Source organism: Brassica napus, chromosome C8, assembly GCF_020379485.1.
Source record: "Brassica napus cultivar Da-Ae chromosome C8, Da-Ae, whole genome shotgun sequence".
Classification (NCBI taxonomy): Eukaryota; Viridiplantae; Streptophyta; class Magnoliopsida; order Brassicales; family Brassicaceae; genus Brassica; species Brassica napus.
In genome coordinates, this window is record NC_063451.1 from 6208704 (window position 1) to 6231164 (window position 22461).

Sequence of the window (22461 nt, forward strand, 5' to 3'; positions counted from 1 at the left end):
TATGAAATGATTTGTTGATATTCATGTGTCATAAACTGAGCTGTTAATATATAACGTAACAAATTTTCGAAAATATACAGAAACATTGGAAAATATAGAAGTAATAAAAAAATCATTTTCTGTTAATCACATACGACGGACTATGTATGTTTTACATATAAAAAATTATGAGAAAAATAAAATTGAATAGTAGTTGTAACATAAAATTAGATCACAAATAATGGTAGTTTTATGAAGTACAGTGTCGAATTTATGAATAAAGGAGAAGTAAGAGGCAAAATGGGAAAGAATCTTTTTTTATAACAATCATTAATCATTATTTATAATTTATCGCTTTCTTCCGGAGACAGCTCAGCTCCACTGATAGGATTATAAATGGCGTCGCCGATGCGAACTTTCTGAAAAGCTCTGCCTTTCTCCCTTCACGAGATTCAGGTTCGTGTGCGTGATTCCTCCTTCTTCCTCTTCTCGTGTCTTAGGTTCTGAATCTTAATTGTTTTGTTGATTATATCGTATTCAGATTTCTTTTTATTTTTTTCTTGTTTCTGGTTTGGTGATCCGGATTTTGATTTGTAATTAAAACCGAGATGATTGTTTATGGTTTTGATTGTGTAGTTTTTAATTGTTGCAGGAACGTGTATACACGATGGCGTTATTGTCTCAAGCAGGAGGAGCATACACTGTCCCTTCCGGACACGTAACACGTAAGCTCAAAGATCAGGACTACATCAGTTTCTGGCTGTGTAAGAAATTTGAGGATGAAAGAAGGTTTTGTTAGCTCCTACTCTAGGACTCTATATACCAACTCAGTGCTTAAGAGCAGCAAGAGAGGTCATCAGTTGATTGTTGCGGCAAGTCCTCCTACAGAGGAAGCTGTAGTTGCCACTGAGCCGCTTACGAGAGAGGATCTCATTGCCTATCTTGCCTCTGGTTGCAAAACAAAGGACAAATGGAGGTACTTTGTTTTTTTTATTTTATTTTATTTTTGAGGTCATAAAGATTGGATTCTGTTTCCGCTAACTTGAAGGTTGTGAGTTTGCAGGATAGGTACAGAACATGAGAAGTTTGGGTTTGAGGTTAATACTTCACGCCCTATGAAGTATGATCAAATAGCCGAGCTGCTCAACAGTATCGCCGAGAGATTTGAATGGGAGAAAGTCATGGAAGGTGACAAGATCATTGGTCTCAAGCAGGTAAAACATTCTCATCTTTGTTATATTGATAGTTGATACTAGATATTAGAGGTTTATTTGTTATCTTTGTTTGGTTTTGTTGAATCAGGGGAAACAAAGCATTTCACTTGAGCCTGGTGGTCAATTTGAGCTTAGTGGTGCGCCTCTTGAGACTTTGCACCAAACCTGTGCTGAAGTCAACTCACACCTTTATCAGGTATCTTGAGAGATGATAATAATAATTGATCAATACGCTTTACCCTGAAAGGCTTTCAAACAACATACACATACTCTCTCTATGGATGCTAACAGGTCAAAGCTGTCGCTGAGGAAATGGGAATTGGTTTCCTAGGAATGGGTTTCCAGCCCAAATGGCGTCGTGAGGACATTCCCATGATGCCTAAGGTATTATTTAGGCTTTCTCTAATTTTATTCTACATGACCCAGGCTTTGTCACAACTTCATCGCTGTTTTGTATTAGTATACTGCCTGATCATGTCTTTAAACTATAATGTGTTGTTATGTGCAGGGGAGGTACGACATTATGAGAAACTACATGCCGAAAGTTGGTTCCCTTGGACTTGATATGATGCTTCGGACCTGTACTGTTCAGGTTACATGACTATTCTGATTTTTACATCTTTTCAGAATTTTGAAACGTATAGAAAACGGCCTTACATACATTTTTTGACAGGTTAATCTGGATTTTAGCTCAGAAGCTGATATGATCAGGAAGTTTCGTGTTGGTCTTGTCTTGCAACCTGTGAGAACCTCAAGCTCTCATATGGCATAAGCCATAAACTTCTTATTAACGATTATGACTAACCAATTGTTATCCAAATTCAACAGATAGCAACAGCTCTGTTTGCCAATTCCCCTTTCACCGAAGGAAAGCCAAACGGGTTCCTCAGCATGAGGAGGTTCGTCGATGCAAATATTACAGTAATATTAATTAATAAAATCTTACACTAAAATATAAAATTATAAATATAAATAGAAAATTAAATATTAAACTACAAGCAAAATACTACATTATTCCATAAAATTATTTTTGTAATGCTCCATTTTTTGGTTACACAAAATTTATTTGACAATATTTTAGAGATTTTGGAGGTTCTTAAGAAAATTTACTAAGTATTAGTGTTGTTGTAATATTTAAATTTGTGTAATAATCATGTCTTCATGCATTTTTTTAAAATGTTTTTATTAAGTTTCTTTGTAGTATTCATGTTGTCTAATTCTAGTTTTAAAATATTATAATTCTTATTTTAAAATTTTATTTAAATTTTATGTGAAAATTTTGAATTTATAAAAACAAATTTAAAATATGGGAAATTTGCCAAATATGATTCAAAACTTGATTTGAAATGCAAACATATACCAAACTTGAATCAAATTCAAAACTAACCTAAAAGCCTTGTGAAAATACACCCAGCCCCTTGTGACGAAAAAAAAAAACATAACTCATTTTTACGAATATAGCCCCGGTAAGTCGTCTGAGTCTTCTGAGATACTGGAAGTCGTCTGGTGTTCTTGATCTTAAAATAGTTTATAAATTGTTTAAAAAATATTTTGACAAGAGAAAAATTAAAATCATGTAACTATAAATAGTTTTAAGTGATGTAAATTAAGATATAATAAAATTGAATGGTTTTCAATATAGATGAGTGAAAGTAGTTAATCATGATATTCTTTGGTTTAGGGTTTGGCATATGTTGTAGTATTATATGTATTCTTAGGGTTAGATTTTGGAAATCTTAAATATTTTTTTGAAAAATTAAAATTTTACTTATATGTGTTTATTTATGTGTATAGTAAACACTTTTTAAGTTTAATTTGATTTTATGAAGTGTTTAGTTAGTTAATTTAGTTTAGAGGTTATGTTTAGGGTCTAGAAGTCGTCTAGGAAGTCTTCTATTTTAGTTTTCCGCTAAAAATATTTTAGTTTCCCGCTAAAAATATTGAAGTCTTCTGCACGACTTAAGACTTACTTGAAAGTCTTCTGAATCGAAAATATTTAACCTAATTGGATTTTTTGTCTACCTATATAAAGAAAAATTTACACATTCTCTCTGTTCCTCTCAAATGGCTGCAACAAAAATGTAATGTTCTTCATTCTAAAACTCTACAACCTCTCTCTAATCTCTTTGAACTTATAAACCTCAAACTTTATATCAATTTATTGTTTTTGTGTCATGTCTTTCTCACTAACGTATCTTGTTTTGCAGGTTTTTAATCACATGGTTCTCATTTTCCATCTATTTAAAGGTAGATCTATTAATTTTAGATATGTATTTTTGTTTGTTATATAAATGTAGATCTATCTAATCTTCCACTCATTTTCTCTGTTTTTAAGCCATTTGAACGTTTTTTGGATATGCGGGTTTTTCAGTTCTGGATTTGGATATGCAGGCTTTTCAGATCCACAAGATTTCTGGGCTAGAAGACTTCCAGACGACTACCAAGAAGTCTTCCAGACGACTTCCAGGAAGTCTTCTGACGGAGTCTTTTCTCATGTCGCCCTTTCATAACATATCTGAGCGTTTTGGTAAGTTTTTATGTTTGATTTTTCTTCATTTGGTAACCTCCTGTTGCATAAAGTTCATACTTTTTTCCCAAACGTCTTCTTCACGATTTCTTTCGATATGAATTCGTTTTTTCCTTCTTTTCCTTTCTTCTTGTTGATCACCATAATTTTCCGCCAAATTTTCGAATGTTTGTTCAAAATGTTGATCAAAATATTGATCAAAACTTTCATCATCTACTCCCTCAAAATTGTTATTAGAAGATGGAACCATATATGTGATGAAAATGTAAAAAAGTGTTTTGCGGAAGAAGGATCAAAATGTTGAATAATGTGAGCGTAGTAATAAGTGAAGAAGTTGAGCAAATAAGGAAAAATGGGAGAGTGAAATCTTGATTGAGAGGAGTGGCTTTTAAATCTTGTGTGCTTTTAAATCTTGATCGAGAGAAGTGGTTTTGAAATCTTGTATCATGAATAACTTTATATAGAGTAAGAGGAGTTGTTTTGTCCAAAACATACAAACACATAAATAATCTCGTGACTGAAATCATGCATTATCTCGTGACATGCACGTCCAAAACCTTGGATAATCTCGTGCCCAAAACGTGCAGACAAGTAGAACATCTCGTAACCAAAACATGCATACAAACAAAACCATCGCCTCTCATGCACGTCCAAAAACAATCTCGTGACACATACATACAAACATAACCTGTCGTGACTTCTCTTGCCAAACCGAACATGACATCTCGTGCTTCTCGTGACTTCTCTTGCCTCTGTCTCTATGCTTCAAATGGTCCTACAATCATATACATGTAAATGCATCAGTGAGTCAGCCCAATGTTCAACATAGTTCATGTAAATGCATCAGTGATCTCAAATATATAAGGAAACAAGGATGTGGCAAGCGGATAAATAAAAAAGAGCATTTCACATTTAACATTGAAGCATACAATATTTTACAGATAGATGTTAAACAGAACATGAAACAGACCATTACACAGAACATCAAACCGAAAATTTAACCAAAGACACTAGTTTGTAGACATCAAAAAGAACATTAACCCAACATCTTTGTTATTAGCTTCTGCTTGAGCGCTTCTTCAAATTCAGATAGTGGTTCATTTTTGCCAATGAGCCTCTCTAGCAAACCCATCTTCGAGAATCTCTCTTTCACAACCAAGTCTTTCTCTCTAATAGACCACATGGTCTGAAACTGAGAGGCAGCCTGCTGATCTACCACATTTCTCTTACCAGATGCTGCTTTCGCTGCCTTCACACCAGGAGGACGTTTTGTTGCTTCATCATCAAGATCGACAGTTGCTTGGGAGCTGGCTGATTGTGCTCCATCCTCACACTTTCTTTTCCTAGTGGTTCCATCCCTCTTACTTGTTGCAAGCTCACACCACTTTTGGTCATGCCGCAGTTCCTCCCAAGCGTGGTAAAGGTTAAACTTCTTCTTATGGTCATTGTAGAAGATTTCATGTGCCAGTTTGACTACATCATTTTCACTCTGGCCACTAGTTTTCTGTCATGTTGCAGCATTATAGGAGCAGTAGAACTTGCAAACAAGATCGTTCAGCTTCTGCCACCTTTGCTTACAGTGAAGGGCTTCTCGCTTTTCACCTTTCACCACCTTTGGACTAGCTGCATAGTAAGCTGCTATGCGTTTCCAGAAAGTACCGGCTTTCTGCTCATTGCTGACGACAGGGTCCTTGTTGGTGTTTAGCCATGCGCTAATTAGCACCAGATCATCTGTGGGAGTCCATTTCTTTCTTTCTTTGCGTCATTTAGCATGAGTCTTCACAGAAGCTTGAGGTTTCAGTACATTGAGTACTGAACAGAGGGACTTGTGATGAAAAACTCCCATAATTAAAGGGTTCAGGAAGGACGAGATCTTGTTGACTGTTCAACAGGTCAACAAAATTTGTTGTCTGACTATAGGGATTTGTTGAATCCATTTAGTATTATGTGAGAACAGAGAGAAAGAAGAAGAGATGTGTTTGAGGAAGAATAGAATGGGAGATCGTGTTTGAAGATGAAAAGAAAGAGAGAAAGCTACCGGATTTTATAAATGAAAAGAGCTACTGGTTGGCTTTTAATTGCCTTTACTCTAACAAATTTATTAGATTTGATTGCCTTAACTCTAACAAATTTATTACCAAGCAGACTCTCCTAACACGCATTAATCAGATTTGAGAGTTATCAGAAGCATTCATCACCACCACAACCACAATATAACAAGCATATTCACTACCATCACCTAACTCTAACCACCACCTAACTCTAACCATCACCTAACTCTAAGCATTTATTAACATAAGTAATGAGATCAAGTTTGCACACTAACCTAACCGAGAGGGGGTGATACGCCTCCAAGAGCTTGAAGAGTGGCGTTGAGATGACTTGAGAGCTACCGGTTTTGATACGCCTCCTGTGTTTCACTCCTCAAGTTCTCACTAATTTGTGCATTATGATCTTTCCCTCCTCGCATGATTTCATCAATGTAAACCAAATTAGCAAAGCACACAGTGTAACAAAGAACCATATAATCAAAAACAAGTGTCTTCATATTCATAACACCTAATTAAATCACCTTTGAACTTTAGACATATGATCAATCAAAACCGATAGAGTCTGTTGGGAGACTTCTTCCTCTCCAGAATAGCCGATAGAGAAATCTTCCTCACACTACCTGATAAGAAAATAAAAAAGGGATTCACCTTTGAACTTTAGTCATATGATCAATCAAAACCCTAATAGAGATTAATACAAAGAAGGATGAGGTGAGAAAGTTAATTACTTCGGTAGTTGATCTGGAAGTTGAATAGATCGTGAGAGCCATCTGAAAGAGCGACGGAGTAGACCGACAAAGTCACCTTATATGTTATATTTTTCTTATATGTTAGATTTTTAACTAATGTGTATCTATAGTGTTTCAAAGCCACGAGAAGCAACAACTCTTAACCAGGAGAAAAGTCACCAGAATTTGCAGTGTCGCCACCTGCTAAAAAGATATGTGGAACTTTAAGTCAATGACAGATGATGATCCAATGAAGTTTGGGTTTGGCTCACCAGGAACTCATTGCTTTGATGTCACCAGAAGCAACAACCATTTCAAGCTCTGTAATTCCAATGTTGCCATCCGTCTAAACCAGTCTACGAAGATGGTCGAAGTCCCAGCTGTCGTTAATCCAAGATAACCCTTCTCTTTCAGACATTCTTGGCGAGGTTTGCGACATCAGGACAACATACAATGACCACATTCAGACTACTCAACGACTTATGGTTAACGACCGAGTAGATAAGTTAATTCTCTACCCACCTATTACTCGAATAATTAACTTTATAACCAGAATATATAATAACTGAAAAAAACACGTACATCCTTCTCAGGGATGCAACTGTTTGCGTCAGCGTTTTTGACAGTCTTGCTGAACTCCTCCACAAGAGATTGGAAGCTGGTAACCAACATCAACCCCAAGTTTATAGGAGGTAACCAGTTTTTGAATTATTCTCACACCTAATAATATATTTATAACAAATAAAAAAGAAAAAGAAAAAAAATTAATGTCACTGCAGGTCGTCTTCACCTCAATGCTACTTCTGGGAACCATTTTATTTTAACAATGAGGTGGCCGCAAACCATAATCTATTTGAGGAGTACTTAAAACCACGACGCCACATTTGGATTACACACAATTTGCAGGTTGTCAACCCGACAATGACTCCACCAGTGGGAAGCAGTATCGTGGTGTGAAGAAGCTGGAACAGGTTTCACTAGGCGAATTGGAGAACTATGTACTGGAGTCACCCTCACGAGTAAGTTTTTACTGCAACCACTATCTCAACCTCATAATACAGTGGATTATGACATTATCGCCCAGATTCCTCAACAAACTCAGGCTATTGAGTTCTTATGCAAATCCAAGATTGCCTAATTGGAAAAAACTACGGCTGGTGTTACATCTCCTGTGTTAAGTGATCCATGAAGCTCCAGCGTGGAATGTCATCTTTCACATGCCCAACATGTTTTAATGCCAGTGTTGTTGGAGTTGTCAGGTTCAATTAACGCATTAGGAAGAAAAGAAGCACAATGCAATAATATCATGTATTTTTATTTGTATAAGAGGAGAGATGCAATATAGATGTCAAGCCATTTCAAATTTTGATTATATACACCATTTCTCTATGTAGTGTCTGAATGTTTTACGTCAAAATCATATTATTTGTTAAAAAAAACATTATTTGTTGATGATAAACTAATTACCCTGGTTCCTCTAATTATAAGTTGGATGTGAATTGGTGCATTATTTCCGGGTTCGTATATTTTATTCTCTAATGAGTTGTTTTTGATATTTTTATTCTTTAGTGGGTTCAAAAAAAAAAATTGATTCGTTTGATTGTGGTTAATGATTGTAATGTTTTTATTCAAATCTTCTTACCGAATATTGGTTGAAATCACATTGGCTTTTGATAAATAATCTAGCATAATTTAACTTCCATATTTTTTAAGTATGAACCGGGAAAAGGTATAAGCATATTTTACTAAATAATTTTATAATAATTTTAATTTATATTTTACCTAAGTTCAAACTGAAATTCACTTAACCCCTAAGTTGCACGGAAGCTTCATCAGACGATCACTTCCCGCTTCGGAATCATAATCGAAACCTTATGGAAACTTACGAAATCGCGATTCCAAAACGCTTCAAAAATATCCTATTCGAAAACACTTTGGAAGCTTACGATTCCATGTTGGAATCACGCTTTCATTCAAAAATACACAAAGCTATAATTAAATAGAAAATACAAATAATATTTTATATAAGATTTAAAATTTAATACTAATTAAACAGAGAGAATGTAAATATACAAATATTAAAACTAATATTATAAATTATCTTTATGCATTGAAGTTTTTATTAGAGATATAACATACATATTCAAATATATTGTGTCAATTATTTATGAAATATTAAAATAATTAATATAATAACTTTTATAAAATTAATTTATGTGTATTTTCGCAGTTTAAATATGAAATCATTTAAAATTATTATAAATGAATGATTTTTTTTTATTTTTAGTTTCAATCATATAATTTTAGTTATAAGTCTTATAAAATGTACTTATATTTATATATATATATATATACTCTTCCAAGACATATCCGTTTCCGTGTAACCGCTTTTTTTCATGTAACATAGCTTAACCCTAAAACACACTGGCCCCGATATATATAAACAAATATAACATATGTTTGGTGCAAACCTAAACTATTCTTAAATTAATCATTCATATTTATTATTCTAAAACCATTATCTATATACATTTATTGACATTTTTTACATAACCTATACATAACAAAAATCTTTTGAATTTGAACTTTACTTTTCTGTATATGTAGCTTTCAATGGCGATGAGGCTTACAAACTTTATAAAATACTAAGGATTAAGTTTCCAGTTAGAATTTTCACTATTTACCTATAAAACATTAAAATAAAAATTAATAGTTTTTAACAAAATACATATAATGTTGTATCGAATAAAATCAATTTTTTAATAGTTTTCAACACGTAGTAGGCAGATTTGTTTTCTACACTTGCCTAAAGATTGGAATTCAACTTTTTTTTATTACGCATTTATACTTTTCTAGTTTTCTCGTTTTTACGACAAAATAAGAATATCAATCGTCGACAAAACAAAAAAAATCAATCAACCTTGATCCGTGTTCATTATCTGTTGACTGAACTTTTACACTACGTGTAAACTTATGTGTTTACTTAACAGCATAATCTAATACAACATCAAGAAAAGGGTTGTTCAACGCAAAACTTGACAATTACTGAAGTAAGACTATAATTTTTACAAAAAGGTTTATAGGACAATGACCATCTTTTCTCATTTCTGTAAGTAGTCCAGAAGCACATCCAGAAACCATGTCGAGATAAGACTCAACGTCATTGGCACATTGATAAGAACAGCAGAACCGTATTGGTCCATCCTTGAACCAGCAGCTGCTTTCACTCTCCCTCTCGTCCAGCGTCTGTGAATAAGAGAAAACACGAAATCGACATTAACTTCCTCCTGGGATATTTAAACTAACATAACGTAATAAGATACTTGCGTTCTACTGTGTATCAGAATATCAGTTAAATGAACAAAAAGATAACGCTTGAAGGTTCCCGGTTATTATGATTGGTCTTATTTCATTCAAACAACATTGTAAACCAAACTTGAGTATAAAAATCAAAGGTTTGACGAAGAAACAACAAAGTAATCTTACAGGGACTCTAGAAGAAGAATCAGCAAACTCAAGGGCAATCGATTTGGTAGACCGCATGAGAGGAGGAACATTGCAACTGGGAGGGTGGTTTGAACTTCAATCAAACAACAAACTATTTCCAGATTTAATGGTAGCAGATATAACATAATATAACTCACCATGGAGTTGACCTCTGAGACCCACAATTTGCTTTGAATGAATGGAACTTGAACTTGTCTTAACTCAATTACCACAGTGTTCGCTTCAAGCTCAGACAAGACTGAGTTGTGAGTGAAATCTTTCAAGCAGCTTTGCCTTTGACCGGTCAAAAGCTTTGATCTTATATGGAATCTGGTTTCTTTGTCCTGCATCATATAAAATCTTTTATTATAAAGTGCATAAAATGCAGTAAGCAAAGTGTAACCAAACCAAGAAAATCTGAAGATTCTTTGGTTATGCCATGCCTCCCAGAAGATGTTGAATGCGACCATGCGATCCACTGGAAAATGATTTTATTGGGCCAAGTCTTCACTTCCTACACTGACACTTGATTTGTCAATGATTATCCGTACTTTGTATTGTTCATAAACTCATCTTTTGTTCTCTGCACACAACTCTTCTGCTTGTTTCTTGCTAAACCGCCTTCAGCTGCAATCGACATCATCATCACCGAGTTAGTTCCTTTCATGTTCAACCTAATACCTCCAAATATGAAATAGAATAGTATGTACCCGAAACGGACGCCTTTGAGATCCCTTGCCCCTCCTGCTAAGGCTGTGTGTGTGTTGTTTCTATTTATCGTTCAGTGGCTTGATTTGATTGATGTAGGTAAATTTCACCACCAAAACACAGGTGTGCTGGTCCTCAGAAAACCCTGGGACAGCAGTGTTTGACAACATGTCAGTTTCTCGACTGTTAGGACGGTTTAATGTGGTAGAAGAAGGGGCGACGTAATCATGAACGAAACCAAATGAGTTATGACAAGGACACTTGATAGCCGGAGCTGATTTAAAAGGTGTCCTTCAGCCATCTCTTTTAACTTCCTAGTTTCATTGAAACAACCAGTAAGTTGCATACATCATTGTTTTTCTTGCACACACTTAAATACCAGAGATGACAAATTTACCTGAGCGGTGATTTATTTAATAATTTATTTCGATGTCTTGCATCTCGCTAGAAATTTCCAGCGTCTATTTTAGTTGTTTGGTTGTTATTTTCAGTTCTGCATCTTGAAGATGTGTCTTACGTCCAAGATTTTGAACCTGTCAAAATGAGTTATCAAAGGAGTCAATTTAGAGAAACGATAAATGATTCCCTTCTAAATTAAATTGCTGAGAGAGCTTTTAAATTTAGGGAGCATGATCTCACCTACTGTTTGCTCCACCTACACACAAATGTAAAGCAAAAGATTTGAATATAGATTTCGCCATTCTGGATACTATCGATTTCTCTGAAAAATTGGTTTGCCTGATTTGGGTGAAAGAGAAAATCAAAGAAGAAGAGGAAGGTCGAGCTTCAAGTCGTTACCTTTGCCAATAATGAGACCGAATTAATAAGACGGAGTGGGAGGGTAGGTGAGTGTAGTCTAATGATTGGATTTATGGTGAAGTTAAAGGAGGTACAAACGTTTCAAAAAAAATTATCTGAAACCATTGCCATAGCTGAGCATCAAAGATGATGAAGTTTAGAAAACCCTAAGACAAATGTCGGGCCGAGTTTATGTAATAACATGGCCTAACCAAATAAAACAAAAGTAACATACACGGCCCGTATAAATTTGATTTACGAAAACAAAATTCAGTTTCAGACATGTGTCAGTAAAAGCCCCGTGCTGTTTGCTGATGTGGAGGGTTTAGGTGGGAGAAAAGTCTCCTTTATTAATGGTTGTTGCTTCTGGTGACATCAAAGCAATGAATAATTTTAATCTAATTGGATCAAGACATGAATTTTAACAAACTAGACTCACGAAATCAATAGAACAACAAAAAATCTCTCTTTGAATCCTAAAGACCGATATTTTATACAAAGAACAATCTTTGATAAAAACTGAATAAACTTTTTATTAACTTGATGATTAAGGGTATTCTTTACAATGGACGTCTAGGAGCTTATATAATGCTCAGAGACAAAGTTTCTAACGTTCTAAAACAAAATAGAAAGGAAACAAATCAAAACTAAGAAAGTAATCGAAAACTAGTCGTTGGAGCCTTTTGTGGGATTTTGGCTCCAAGTAAAGAATATGATCTTTCTTGAACCTGAACGGTTTAAAGGGATAAGAGAGCTTCCTTGGGATCTTCTGGATGGTTTGGAAGGTTCTGATGTCGTGCATAAACTCAAAGAAAAAGAACTGTTGGAGTTTGAATGCAAGAGCTTCCAAATAAGGCAAGTTGGAGTTAATAAAGATCCTTTTGATCCTATGTTGTCTGGTGTATGGTATGAACTTGTAGAACTCCTCTTGGGCGTGTATGATGTCTCCTGATTGGTTGAAATGATCTCTTTGTCGCCAATGTCTGGTTTGAAGCTGATTGAACCGGTTAGCTTCCAATTGAGGCAAGTGTAAAACTGGTTTGGCCGGTTCTGGAGAATGGATCATAACTTCTGATTTCCGTGTCCATTTCTCCTCAAATTGGGCTTGTTGGAAATATGAGAGCTCCCTCTTGAATCCTATGATGGGATTTGGTTCAGGCCGCTCCTTCCTTGGGCTTGAATCTCCTTCTAAAGTCGGGTACTCACAGATGGATGGGCTGAGAAACCTCTGACTTTTAAAATTCATAACTCTTTGGTCCGTGAAGCTTCTCTTGAAATTCAAAGCTTCAATGACTCCTTCATGAGTTAGTCTTCTTGGAAAATTGGTTTCATAGATAAACTCCTTCTGGTTGTCGAGATAGGCTCCTTGGACTGAACGTCTGTCGCTGGTGTCTCCTAGGTGGTCGGTTTGGGAGGTTTGGTGAGACTCTGGTTGAACCACGGATTTTAGGGCTACAACACAAAGCAAATCGAAAAATTAGATATCCGTAACATACGAAGCAAATCACAAATACCTTCAAAAATCCGGATATCCGATCCGTGTCCAGCCCTAGTAAGATTTATAGTATGTGTTTAAATTTGTTCTATATGTACATTAAAAGTAGAATAGTATGTGGTTGAGAGTAAAGCACACTCACACTCCCATTCAAACGCAGTGAGGGAAAGAGTAGTTAATTTGTTTTACATAGTAGTTATTCTACTAATTCATCCTTGTAAAATATTTTTTTCAGATGAATAAATTATTTTGCCAAAAAAAATGTACAATTTTGATGACAGAAAATTATTCTATATATACAATAAATGAAATTTTTGTTAGCTTGGCATTTCAAGTTAATTGAAAAGTTATACATCTTTTGGTAGGAGTTATAAGAATCCACTTTGACCTGTGATTAATAAATAAATTCTGATGACTAGCGATATTTCTGAAACTAATTCTTTTGATCTAAGATTTTTTACTTTAGCAATTTATAATAAAGGTTTTAATAATTAAACTTCTCAACTAAAGATGAATCGTAAAAAAAAACATCAACTAAAAATCATGTGAAATAAACCCTCAACTTTAATTTCGTTAACATATTTTACCCTCCGTCTAAAAAACCGTGACGGAGGGTGACATACGTTAACAGTTTATAAGTTGATGGTTTATAATGTTAAAAATTTAGTTGAAAGTTTTTTTTTTTACGATTCAAAAATAGTTAAAGAATTTTATCACTAAAAGTCATTAAATATTTTAAAATATTTATTATCATTTATGAACCATTAAAACTATTAAAACTAATTAAAACTAATTTATAAATTTTAATACATTAATAAACCAAGGGTTCTAGAAAAACCAAAGAATAGCTTGACTTTATCACTAATACGAAAAGTAAACTAAAGCGTTAAGCTATGGGCAAATATTGGCTTCACCCTCTCCATTTTAAAATAATAATTTTTTTAAGGGATTCAATTTCTTTTAACATATTACCGACATCCACTTACTGATTTGCATGACAATAATAGTCAACATGCAAGTATAATCCATAATATTAAACAATTTAGCATCTACCAAAGCTCGGTCGCTACGTAGCGACCGAGCGCTCGTCCCGCTCGGTCGCTACGTAGCGATCGAGCTCAGCCAAGCTCGGTCGCTACGTAGCGACCGAGCGCTCGTCCCGCTCGGTCGCTACGTAGCGACCGAGCTTACGTAGCGACTGAGCTCGAGCCAAAGCTCGGTCGCTACGTAGCGACCGAGCTCGAGCCAAGCTCGGTCGCTACGTAGCGACTGAGCTCGAGCGTTCGTCCCGCTCGATCGCTACATAGCGACCGAGCTCGAGCCAAAGCTCGGTCACTACGTAGCGACCGAGCGCTCGTCCCGCTTGGTCGCTACGTAGCGATCGGGCTCAAGCCAAAGTTTGGTCGCTGTGTAGCGATTGAACCCTTCCGAACATCGATACGACACCAATCCATGCATTCTCGTCAAACCTTCGAATGCTATCTCCCGAAGACCGTAGCAAGCTCAGTCCATGTTTTCCGCTATTCTAACTCATCGATCAAACTTCGCGGATTAGAAACCGCGGAAAATTCGTAGTAAACGTGTCGAGTCGGTAGACGGCCCAAAAGTACCTAAAACACGACTCGAGGCCCATCCTACGATTTTCTAACCAAAAGCCCGTAAACCACAGCATGGTTTACGCTTGGCCCACAAGGAAGGTTAAATGTCAAGTTTCCGCGGATAAATATGGAAGTTTTGAAGATAATTGTGAAGATCGGGAAAATGGAATATTTCCATTTTATGCTATGACGGCTTAAGGGCAGAAGAGTAAAAGCGTAAACCGACCTTGGAGCTAGTATATAAGAAGTCCTAGGCGAGGAGCATGGGGGAGGACTTTTTAGACTCGGAATTCTCTGCACTTAGAAACTTTAGGCTTTATTCTCGACAAGTTAGGTTTCTATGACTGGCACTCAATTACTAGACGAACTCGGCCCAGGCAGTTTGGTCTCTTGTCCAGCTCTATCAATTGAACTACGTTCGGCTTGATCCTCGAAAGGGGTACGTAGGCAGCCTTTAACAAGGTTCAGTCCGAAATCAATCAAAAACCTTTTATGTATCTTTTTTGTTTTTTGTTATCGAGCTGTGACTCAACTAGGTTTGAGCTTTTAGGCCGCTAGAACTAAGTAACTTGCTGACAGTCTTTGCAGCCAAAGCTTTTATGATCTCTTGTAATGATCGCAACGCTCTTACGCGGACTCGAAATAAGATCTACTATTTTCTCTAAACTCGTTTGTTATCTTTTCATGATTTCCGCATATATTTGGTCACTTGTCGTTGGCTCTCGCAGAGATCCGGGACCTCTGGAAAATTAGGGTTTTCCTAGTTTCCTTATTTAAACGGAAATCGACAGTGCAAATTTCGGTTCCCACAGTTTGGCGCTAGAAGGAGGGGGGGGGGTAACGGATTACTCTTACTCATGGCCACAAAACGCTTGATCGAAACGATGTCTGGATATATGAAAGACAAACTCGCAGCACTGACTGCTCCTATGGCCAACGCTTACGCAAACGCTGTAGTTTTCAACAAAATCGAAAACTTAGTCGCGACCTTCCGCCACAAGAAGAGCACTAAAACAAGCTCGCGATTTCTCCCTGCAAACACGAAGGGAAACGATTAATCTTATCAAAACCCCGTAAGTTTGGCTCACTACCGAACAAAAGAAATCTCGATGCATAAGAATTTTACCAAAACACGTTTTCCGAAAACATTTCGGAAGGATAAAACTTGTTCTCCCAAAAAAACCGCTGAAAAACCCCCACGTTAATCGCAGAAAAAGGAAACACAACAAAACGATTACACAGCTCGGTCGCTACGTAGCGACCGAGCACGCACACTGCTCGGTCGCTACGTAGTGACCGAGCACGCACACGGCTCGGTCGCTACGTAGCGACCGATCATACACACTGCTCGGTCGCTACTTAGCGACCGAGAACGCACACGCTGCTCGGTCGCTACGTAGCGACCGAGCACGCACACGCTGATCGGTCGCTACATAGCGACCGAGCACGCACACGGCTCGGTCGCTACGTAGCGACCGAGCCCGCACACGCTGCTCGGTCGCTACGTAGCGACCGAGCACGCACACTACTCGGTCGCTACGTAGCGACCGAGCACGCGCACGCTGCTCGGTCGCTATGTAGCGACCGAGCACGCACACGGCTCGGTCGATACGTAGCGACCGAACCCGCACACGCTGCTCGGTCGCTACGTGGCGACCGAGCACGCACACTGCTCGGTCGCTACATAGTGACCGAGCACGCACACCCTTCTCGGTCACTACGTAGCGACCGAGCACGAACAGCTCGGTCGCTACGTCGGTCTCCGTTGAGATTTTACGACGAAAACAAGTCAGCTCAACGAATCGAGACTGTCCGCATCAGCTCGCCGTGTGGCAAGCTGAGAGGGCTCATTCAGCTCGCCCTATGGCAACCTGGATCACCCCTCGAGCTTCTCTCTCCAGTCTCGATCGTACAGCTTTTTGTTTCGTCTCAATTAGAATTTCCGTTGAGATTTTACGACGAAAACAAGCCAGCTCGACGAATCGAGACTGTCCGAATCAGCTTGCCGTGTGGCGAGCTGAGAGAGCTCACACAGCTCGCCCAATGGCGAGCTGGACCACTCCTCGAGCTTCTCTCTCAAGTCTCCATCGCGCAAATTTTTGTTTCGTCTCGATTTTACGATTAAAACCGCAAAGACTTGTTTTTCGTATAAGATCGAATCGATCGTCTAAAACGGCAACGGTCGACTTAAACGCCAAAGTCGCCTAAACTATACGAGAAATTTGAACTCTCTAAACGCAATCCGGTTTTGATAAACTTCTGCCTCGTTGAGTCGAAAATATCTAATGATAAACATCAGATGGATTTTTCAACGATATACAAAGCACACCTAGTAAGTTAAGCAGTGTTCAAAAATACGGCTTACGCGGCCGCCGATACGGTCACTATACGCTATGCGGCTATGTAACGTACGAAATTCATCGTATACGGCATTATATGCGGTTTGTTAAAAAACGGGCGTACATACGGTTTACGCGGACGTTTATACGGTGGTGGCGTCTAGGCGTTAGACATTGTTTTGTTTGAAAAGATAAAGTTACGTAATTAAATGAAGTTGAATTAAAAAAAGTAAAAACTGAAAAACATAAAACTACGTAGTTTTTTTTTTTTTTTTGCTAAAAAAAAACTACGTAGTTTAGCTAAAGTTTTAAGTTGTTAACCCTAATTAGCAATTCACGTTCAATTCATTGTCTTCTAAAGTCTATACCACAGAGCCCTGCTAGGCTGCCACCTTCACTTTGCCTCTTTATCGCTTTCTTATCTACCAAAGGTTTTTGTTTTGATTTATGTTCTCGTCTTTTTTGTTTCTCTGCACATGTTTTTATTTTATTTTGAAGTTTGCAATAGTTCTAAAGTACGATCAGTTTTTCTTACTAGTTACTAAAGATTTGTTTTTGACTTTTTTCCAAAAAAACTGCAGAAAATCATTCAAGAGATTTTTCCATTTTGGTATGGCTGGATCATCTGCAAATTCAAATATGAACCAAACAGGAACTTCAGAAACACCAGCTTTGAAAAGAAATTCAAAGGATGTTGCTTGGGAATATGGGATGTTGTGTAACCCAAGTAATCCAGATAAGGTGAAGTGTAAACTATGTGGAAAATTATTTTCTGGTGGTGCATTTAGGATTAAAGAGCATATTGCCAAGATTCCAGGAAATGTTTCTGCTTGTCCACTATCAACAAAAGATGATCAAGAAAAGTGCAAAAATGCTATTGATGAAGCTAAGAAGAAAAAGAAGAGCAAGAGGAGCTCAGATGCTGACTTGCGAAATTCTGTGAAGATATGTGATGTTGGAGATGAAGATGATGAGGCTGGTGCTGAACTTGAAGAGTTGAGGTCAAAAAAAATTCCTCGGACACTTGGTCCCATGGATAAATGTGCATCAGATATCAACCCACGACTCTCTTCCGTGGAGACTAGACAACAAAATATCAGTGATGCTCTTTGTAAAGATAGATTACATAAAGTTCACCAATATATTGGCAGATGGGTCTTTGCTTCTGGTGTCCCCTTCCATGCTACTGCAAACGATGAATTTAAGTTGATGCTTGAAGCTGTAGGACAGTTTGGCTCGGGAGTTACGCCACCAAGTCAATATTTGCTAAGAGAACCTTTACTGAAAGAAGAAGTTGCGGCTGAATACAACCTTCACGCCAAGCCAAAACATTCGACGGACAATGTAAACATGTCGAAAATCGACTAAGTTTTACATTCTCACAATTCACTCTATTTCCGAACTGCTCTAGCATGAATTAAACTACTTGACATCCAAACAAGAACATAAGTTTTGGCTGCGAATGTCTGCAAACAAATCGAAGTGTTCCTGCAAAGCAGGGTTAAGACAAAACCTTTGCAACACCACGCAACATCTTCGAGCCCACAAACAATTATCGTACCACCCAAAAATGGGAATCATACGGTAAATTCGTCATAACGAAACTTAGTCCTAACAACCAAACAGTTAACGGAAATGTTCCACTTGTCAAAAATCGACCAAGTTCCATTTACTACGAAACATTTTAAGCCCGCTGTGTATTACTCGCAAAATGCGGCATGTAAGGAAAACTCGTAACAGAGCTCCTATAGCTATACGGAACATCCTCAAATAGACACGAAAGAAATCTCGGAAGGCCAACACCACACAAAGCACGGTATAGGAGGATGCCTCTTTCTGGGGACAAATCTACGCGACCCCTTGGTCCTAACTCCTCGATCGCAAATCAAATCCAAACAGGAACAACAATTCTGGCTGCCAACATCCGTAGTCAAACCAGAATGTTTCCCAAACGCAGGGCTAAGACTAATCCCTTGCAACATCGCGAAACATCTTCAAGCCCGCGAACATTTCAAGCACGAAACGCGGCATACGAAAGAATAACAAATCTTCAGCATCGCGAGACGTCGCAGACGCCTGAAGATTCGTTCTTCGACGAAATTTCCTTCCTCGATAAAAACACTTTCTTGGAAGACCAGACAGTCATACGCACTAACATCTTCTCAAAAAATATTCTTCGCGAAGACTCGAAACGGTATTTTTTACCATTAATTTTGTTGCTGATCACAACAAACTCTCAACGTCCTAAACAGACATAGCCATCTCACGAAGATGACTCTCTTACATCCGACACAAGGGTAATAGCGCTCTAAAAGAAATCCGAAATTTTGGTCCAGCAGTTCCGGTCTCCGGAGAGATGCTCGATTCGTATCAAACAAGTCGTATAAGCCGAGAACCTATCGCGGACTTTAAATCGATACGAATCAGGAAGAAATCGCAACAGGAAAAACGATAGCCGGCCAGTCACCGCACAATCCTTAAACCGAAAGTAAACCTAGGTCTTGCCCTAAACCTAGCGCACTGGTCTTTAACATCTCTAGGCATAGTATCAAACACCCTGATACGAGATCCCAAAATTTGTCTCTTTGCCAATATTCGAACGTCTTCAGAAAATCCCGCAAGTTTACACACTGCGGAAAACTCTCGAACAGATTATGGATATGGCAATTCACACAGAGTTAGATTACGAGAACTCGTAGTCTTCCCTCTACACCCATACAAAATGCCATCGGCAGCAACACGCCTTATAACCGCTACATAAAAACTAGACCTTAAAGGTCCTACTGGAAAACTAGTCATAAGAACCTTAACTCCAAGACGAACTACGAAAGGCTTGATCCCTTCAACAAGGGTATGTAGGCAGCCGTCATAAGGCGCAGCCCCAATCTTATCGCAACCTCGAAACGGTCCAATACTCGGACGAGGATTTCGGGGATTGAGAACCATAATGAGCAACCCACAAGACATGAATTTTAACAAACTAAGCAGACATGGCCCACAATTAATCTAAGCAAACATCGTAGCGACCGGACGGCGTGTATGCGCAGTAATTACGCAACGACCGAGCCTGGTTTGTTTGGTTTGAATCTTCAAGGATACTTCTTCGTAAAAACTTCGTATTGGTTATATTTTACGAAAGCTGTATCCTTCTTTTTACTATCTTTTTCGGAAATACGATCTCCGAGGATTTTCGGATGGTAATTCCGTCGTAACCGTTTTTGACCCCAACATCTCTCATCACAACAGAATCGCAATATCTCTCTTAAGATAGCTTCACTGAGACACTGACCAGTCGGGTTTCTGGGGTTAACGATCACCATTGCCCTTACATGCCATTAACCATGTGTCTTAATCAATAAAGAAGTTTCTGCATCAACAGTTCTGCTCATTATTATTCCTTGAGAGCAAGCCTGAGCAATAGAAAGCTTCTTCCTTTTTTGGGTTTTCTTTTGCTTAAGTGTTGTGTTGGTGAATCCGTAGTATCTAGCTTCTTCGTCTTCTTTTCCAGTTTCATCTCTGGTAGTTTCCTCTGCATCTAGTTTCCAGTAGGGCCAAGAACAAAAAATTAATGATTCCGAGGGGAATCGAGACAGATGCAAGTGCCAACCAAGTTTAGTAAGACTAGTGGTTTAGCCGCTAGGTTACGATGATTTGTCTATTATAATCAAAACATAAATTTGTTTAAACTTAAATTATATATGATGTATGTTTTGGAAAGGAAGTGATAAGTTCTGGATGGGTTTTTTAAACAATATATTAGTGTGTTTTAAGCAAAGTTTTAAGTAAAAATGAAATGAGATCAAAAACTAAGAATTTGATATCTACTTCTTGTAAAGTTTTAGGAAAGCACTCCAAAAGATCTGATATTAATATTTTTTGCTTGGTTACACATGATAGGAATACGATGGGAAATTCATTCCCTACAAGGCTAGCACTGCCTAAGTTTAAGTAGCTTACTGAACATTTTAAGGTTTTTGAATGTAATAAGAAAGCATGTTATATATTCTTGATGAGTTTCCATGCAAGAAGAGTAATGGTGAATCGTCGGTTATAGTAAACCCATAAATTTAGCCGCTAAGCTATGGTGAATCGTCGTTTATAGTAAGAGTAATAATTTACCCGCTAAGCTATGGTGAATCGTCGGTTATAGTAAACCCATAAATTTATTTTAACCTAAGTTATATATGATGAATGTTAGAAAGGATGTGATATGTTAACCAACTGTAAATGAGAGACATTTGAACTAAATCTTCCAAAACAATTCAAAAAAACATGTAAGACAATTTTAAGGCAATCCTTGTTCTGGATGGCTATCCTGAATTTGAAATAAATCTTCCAAAATAGTTCAAAAAGCGTGTAAGGGAATGTATAAGGCAATCCTTGTTCTGGACGGCTATCCTTAATTGGAACTAAATCTTCCAAAACAAGCAAGGCAAAAAAACATAATCAAAATCTATAAGAAAATTCATTGGCTATAGAGGTAACAAAATATACTTCATTGTCTACAAAACAGAGAACACATATTAAACAAAAACCATTAATCTACAAACAAACATAGTTAATTGGGTACAATCAAACTCTATGAACAAATTCACTGGGTACAAAAGTCACTAAATAGAGTTCATTTTCTACAAGTAGAGAACATTGATCTACAAACGAACAAATGTAATTAGCTATAAACAAACACATGTCATTGACTATAAACAAATGTCATTAGCCAGTTGTTCCCATCTGGGCACCAAATCTTGTACATGTCAAGAATATGAAACGCATTCACATCTCAACTCAGAAAAAACTTTATTAAAACAAAACAAGATAAAACCATGGATTGGGATTAGTCAGTTACTTACCTTTCAAGAATAGATTTTCCTTCCTTGTACTGTTGGTTCTTCTCAAAACCAAACTCCTGATTTACAAACAAAAGGTTGATGCCAAAAAACATTTAGATAAGCAAAGGCAAAAGCTAAAAACAAAAACAGGAGCATTGAATGTTTTCTTCTTACATATCTCCATCCAACATAAGAACCGCATTTAACGAAGTAAATATCGGCAACAGTGTGCAGTCCAGTCATCATCATTCTATTTTCTTTCTTCTCAGCATACAAATTGGCTCTGTCCACACAAAACTCAAAGGACTACTAGCAAATAACTAGTCCTATCGAGCTTTAACCACAAAATAAGGCAATGTTCAATGAGGAGGATGACTAAAGCCCAAATAAAACTTGAAAGTAGATTGATTTACACCTAAAGAGGTAAGCTTTCCCATGGCGTGATTGAAAAATTGTAAGAAACCAAGCAAACAATACATGTTGTTAATATCTTCTATCGACAAATAAAATGCAAAAACATTTTAAATATTTTAAGAGTCCTACAGTGTGAACCATAAACACTTAAACTGAATTAGACGATTGCATTTTAAGCATCAAGCCCCGCAACCAATTTCACACAGCTTAGGCACCAATCCTTATATGTGATTGAGGATCCAATATAATCTCAAGATGAAGTAGCCATAAAAAAAACTAACAATGACTGAATCAT

At 37.3% G+C, this 22461-nt stretch overlaps 1 protein-coding gene across 2 annotated transcripts; it reads left to right on the forward strand.

Annotated features, from left to right (window-relative positions):
* The first annotated feature begins 300 nt into the window (after positions 1 to 300).
* Positions 301 to 7888, forward strand: LOC106433903 (glutamate--cysteine ligase, chloroplastic-like). Of its 2 annotated transcripts, none has more exons than XM_048765494.1 (13): positions 301 to 435; positions 632 to 955; positions 1043 to 1193; positions 1282 to 1389; positions 1485 to 1577; positions 1702 to 1785; positions 1867 to 1935; positions 2022 to 2092; positions 3401 to 3440; positions 3585 to 3720; positions 6914 to 7004; positions 7093 to 7191; positions 7279 to 7888. In XM_048765494.1, exons 2-13 carry the CDS (start codon positions 759 to 761, stop codon positions 7454 to 7456), a joined length of 1317 nt encoding a protein of 438 aa, XP_048621451.1. In that variant the 5' UTR covers positions 301 to 435; positions 632 to 758; the 3' UTR covers positions 7457 to 7888. The 2 variants fall into 2 exon arrangements, 1 of the variants encoding a protein (XP_048621451.1); XR_007327323.1 differs by having other exon boundaries at positions 304 to 435; positions 3585 to 7004; positions 7279 to 7518; positions 7602 to 7888.
* The last annotated feature ends 14573 nt before the right edge of the window (positions 7889 to 22461 follow it).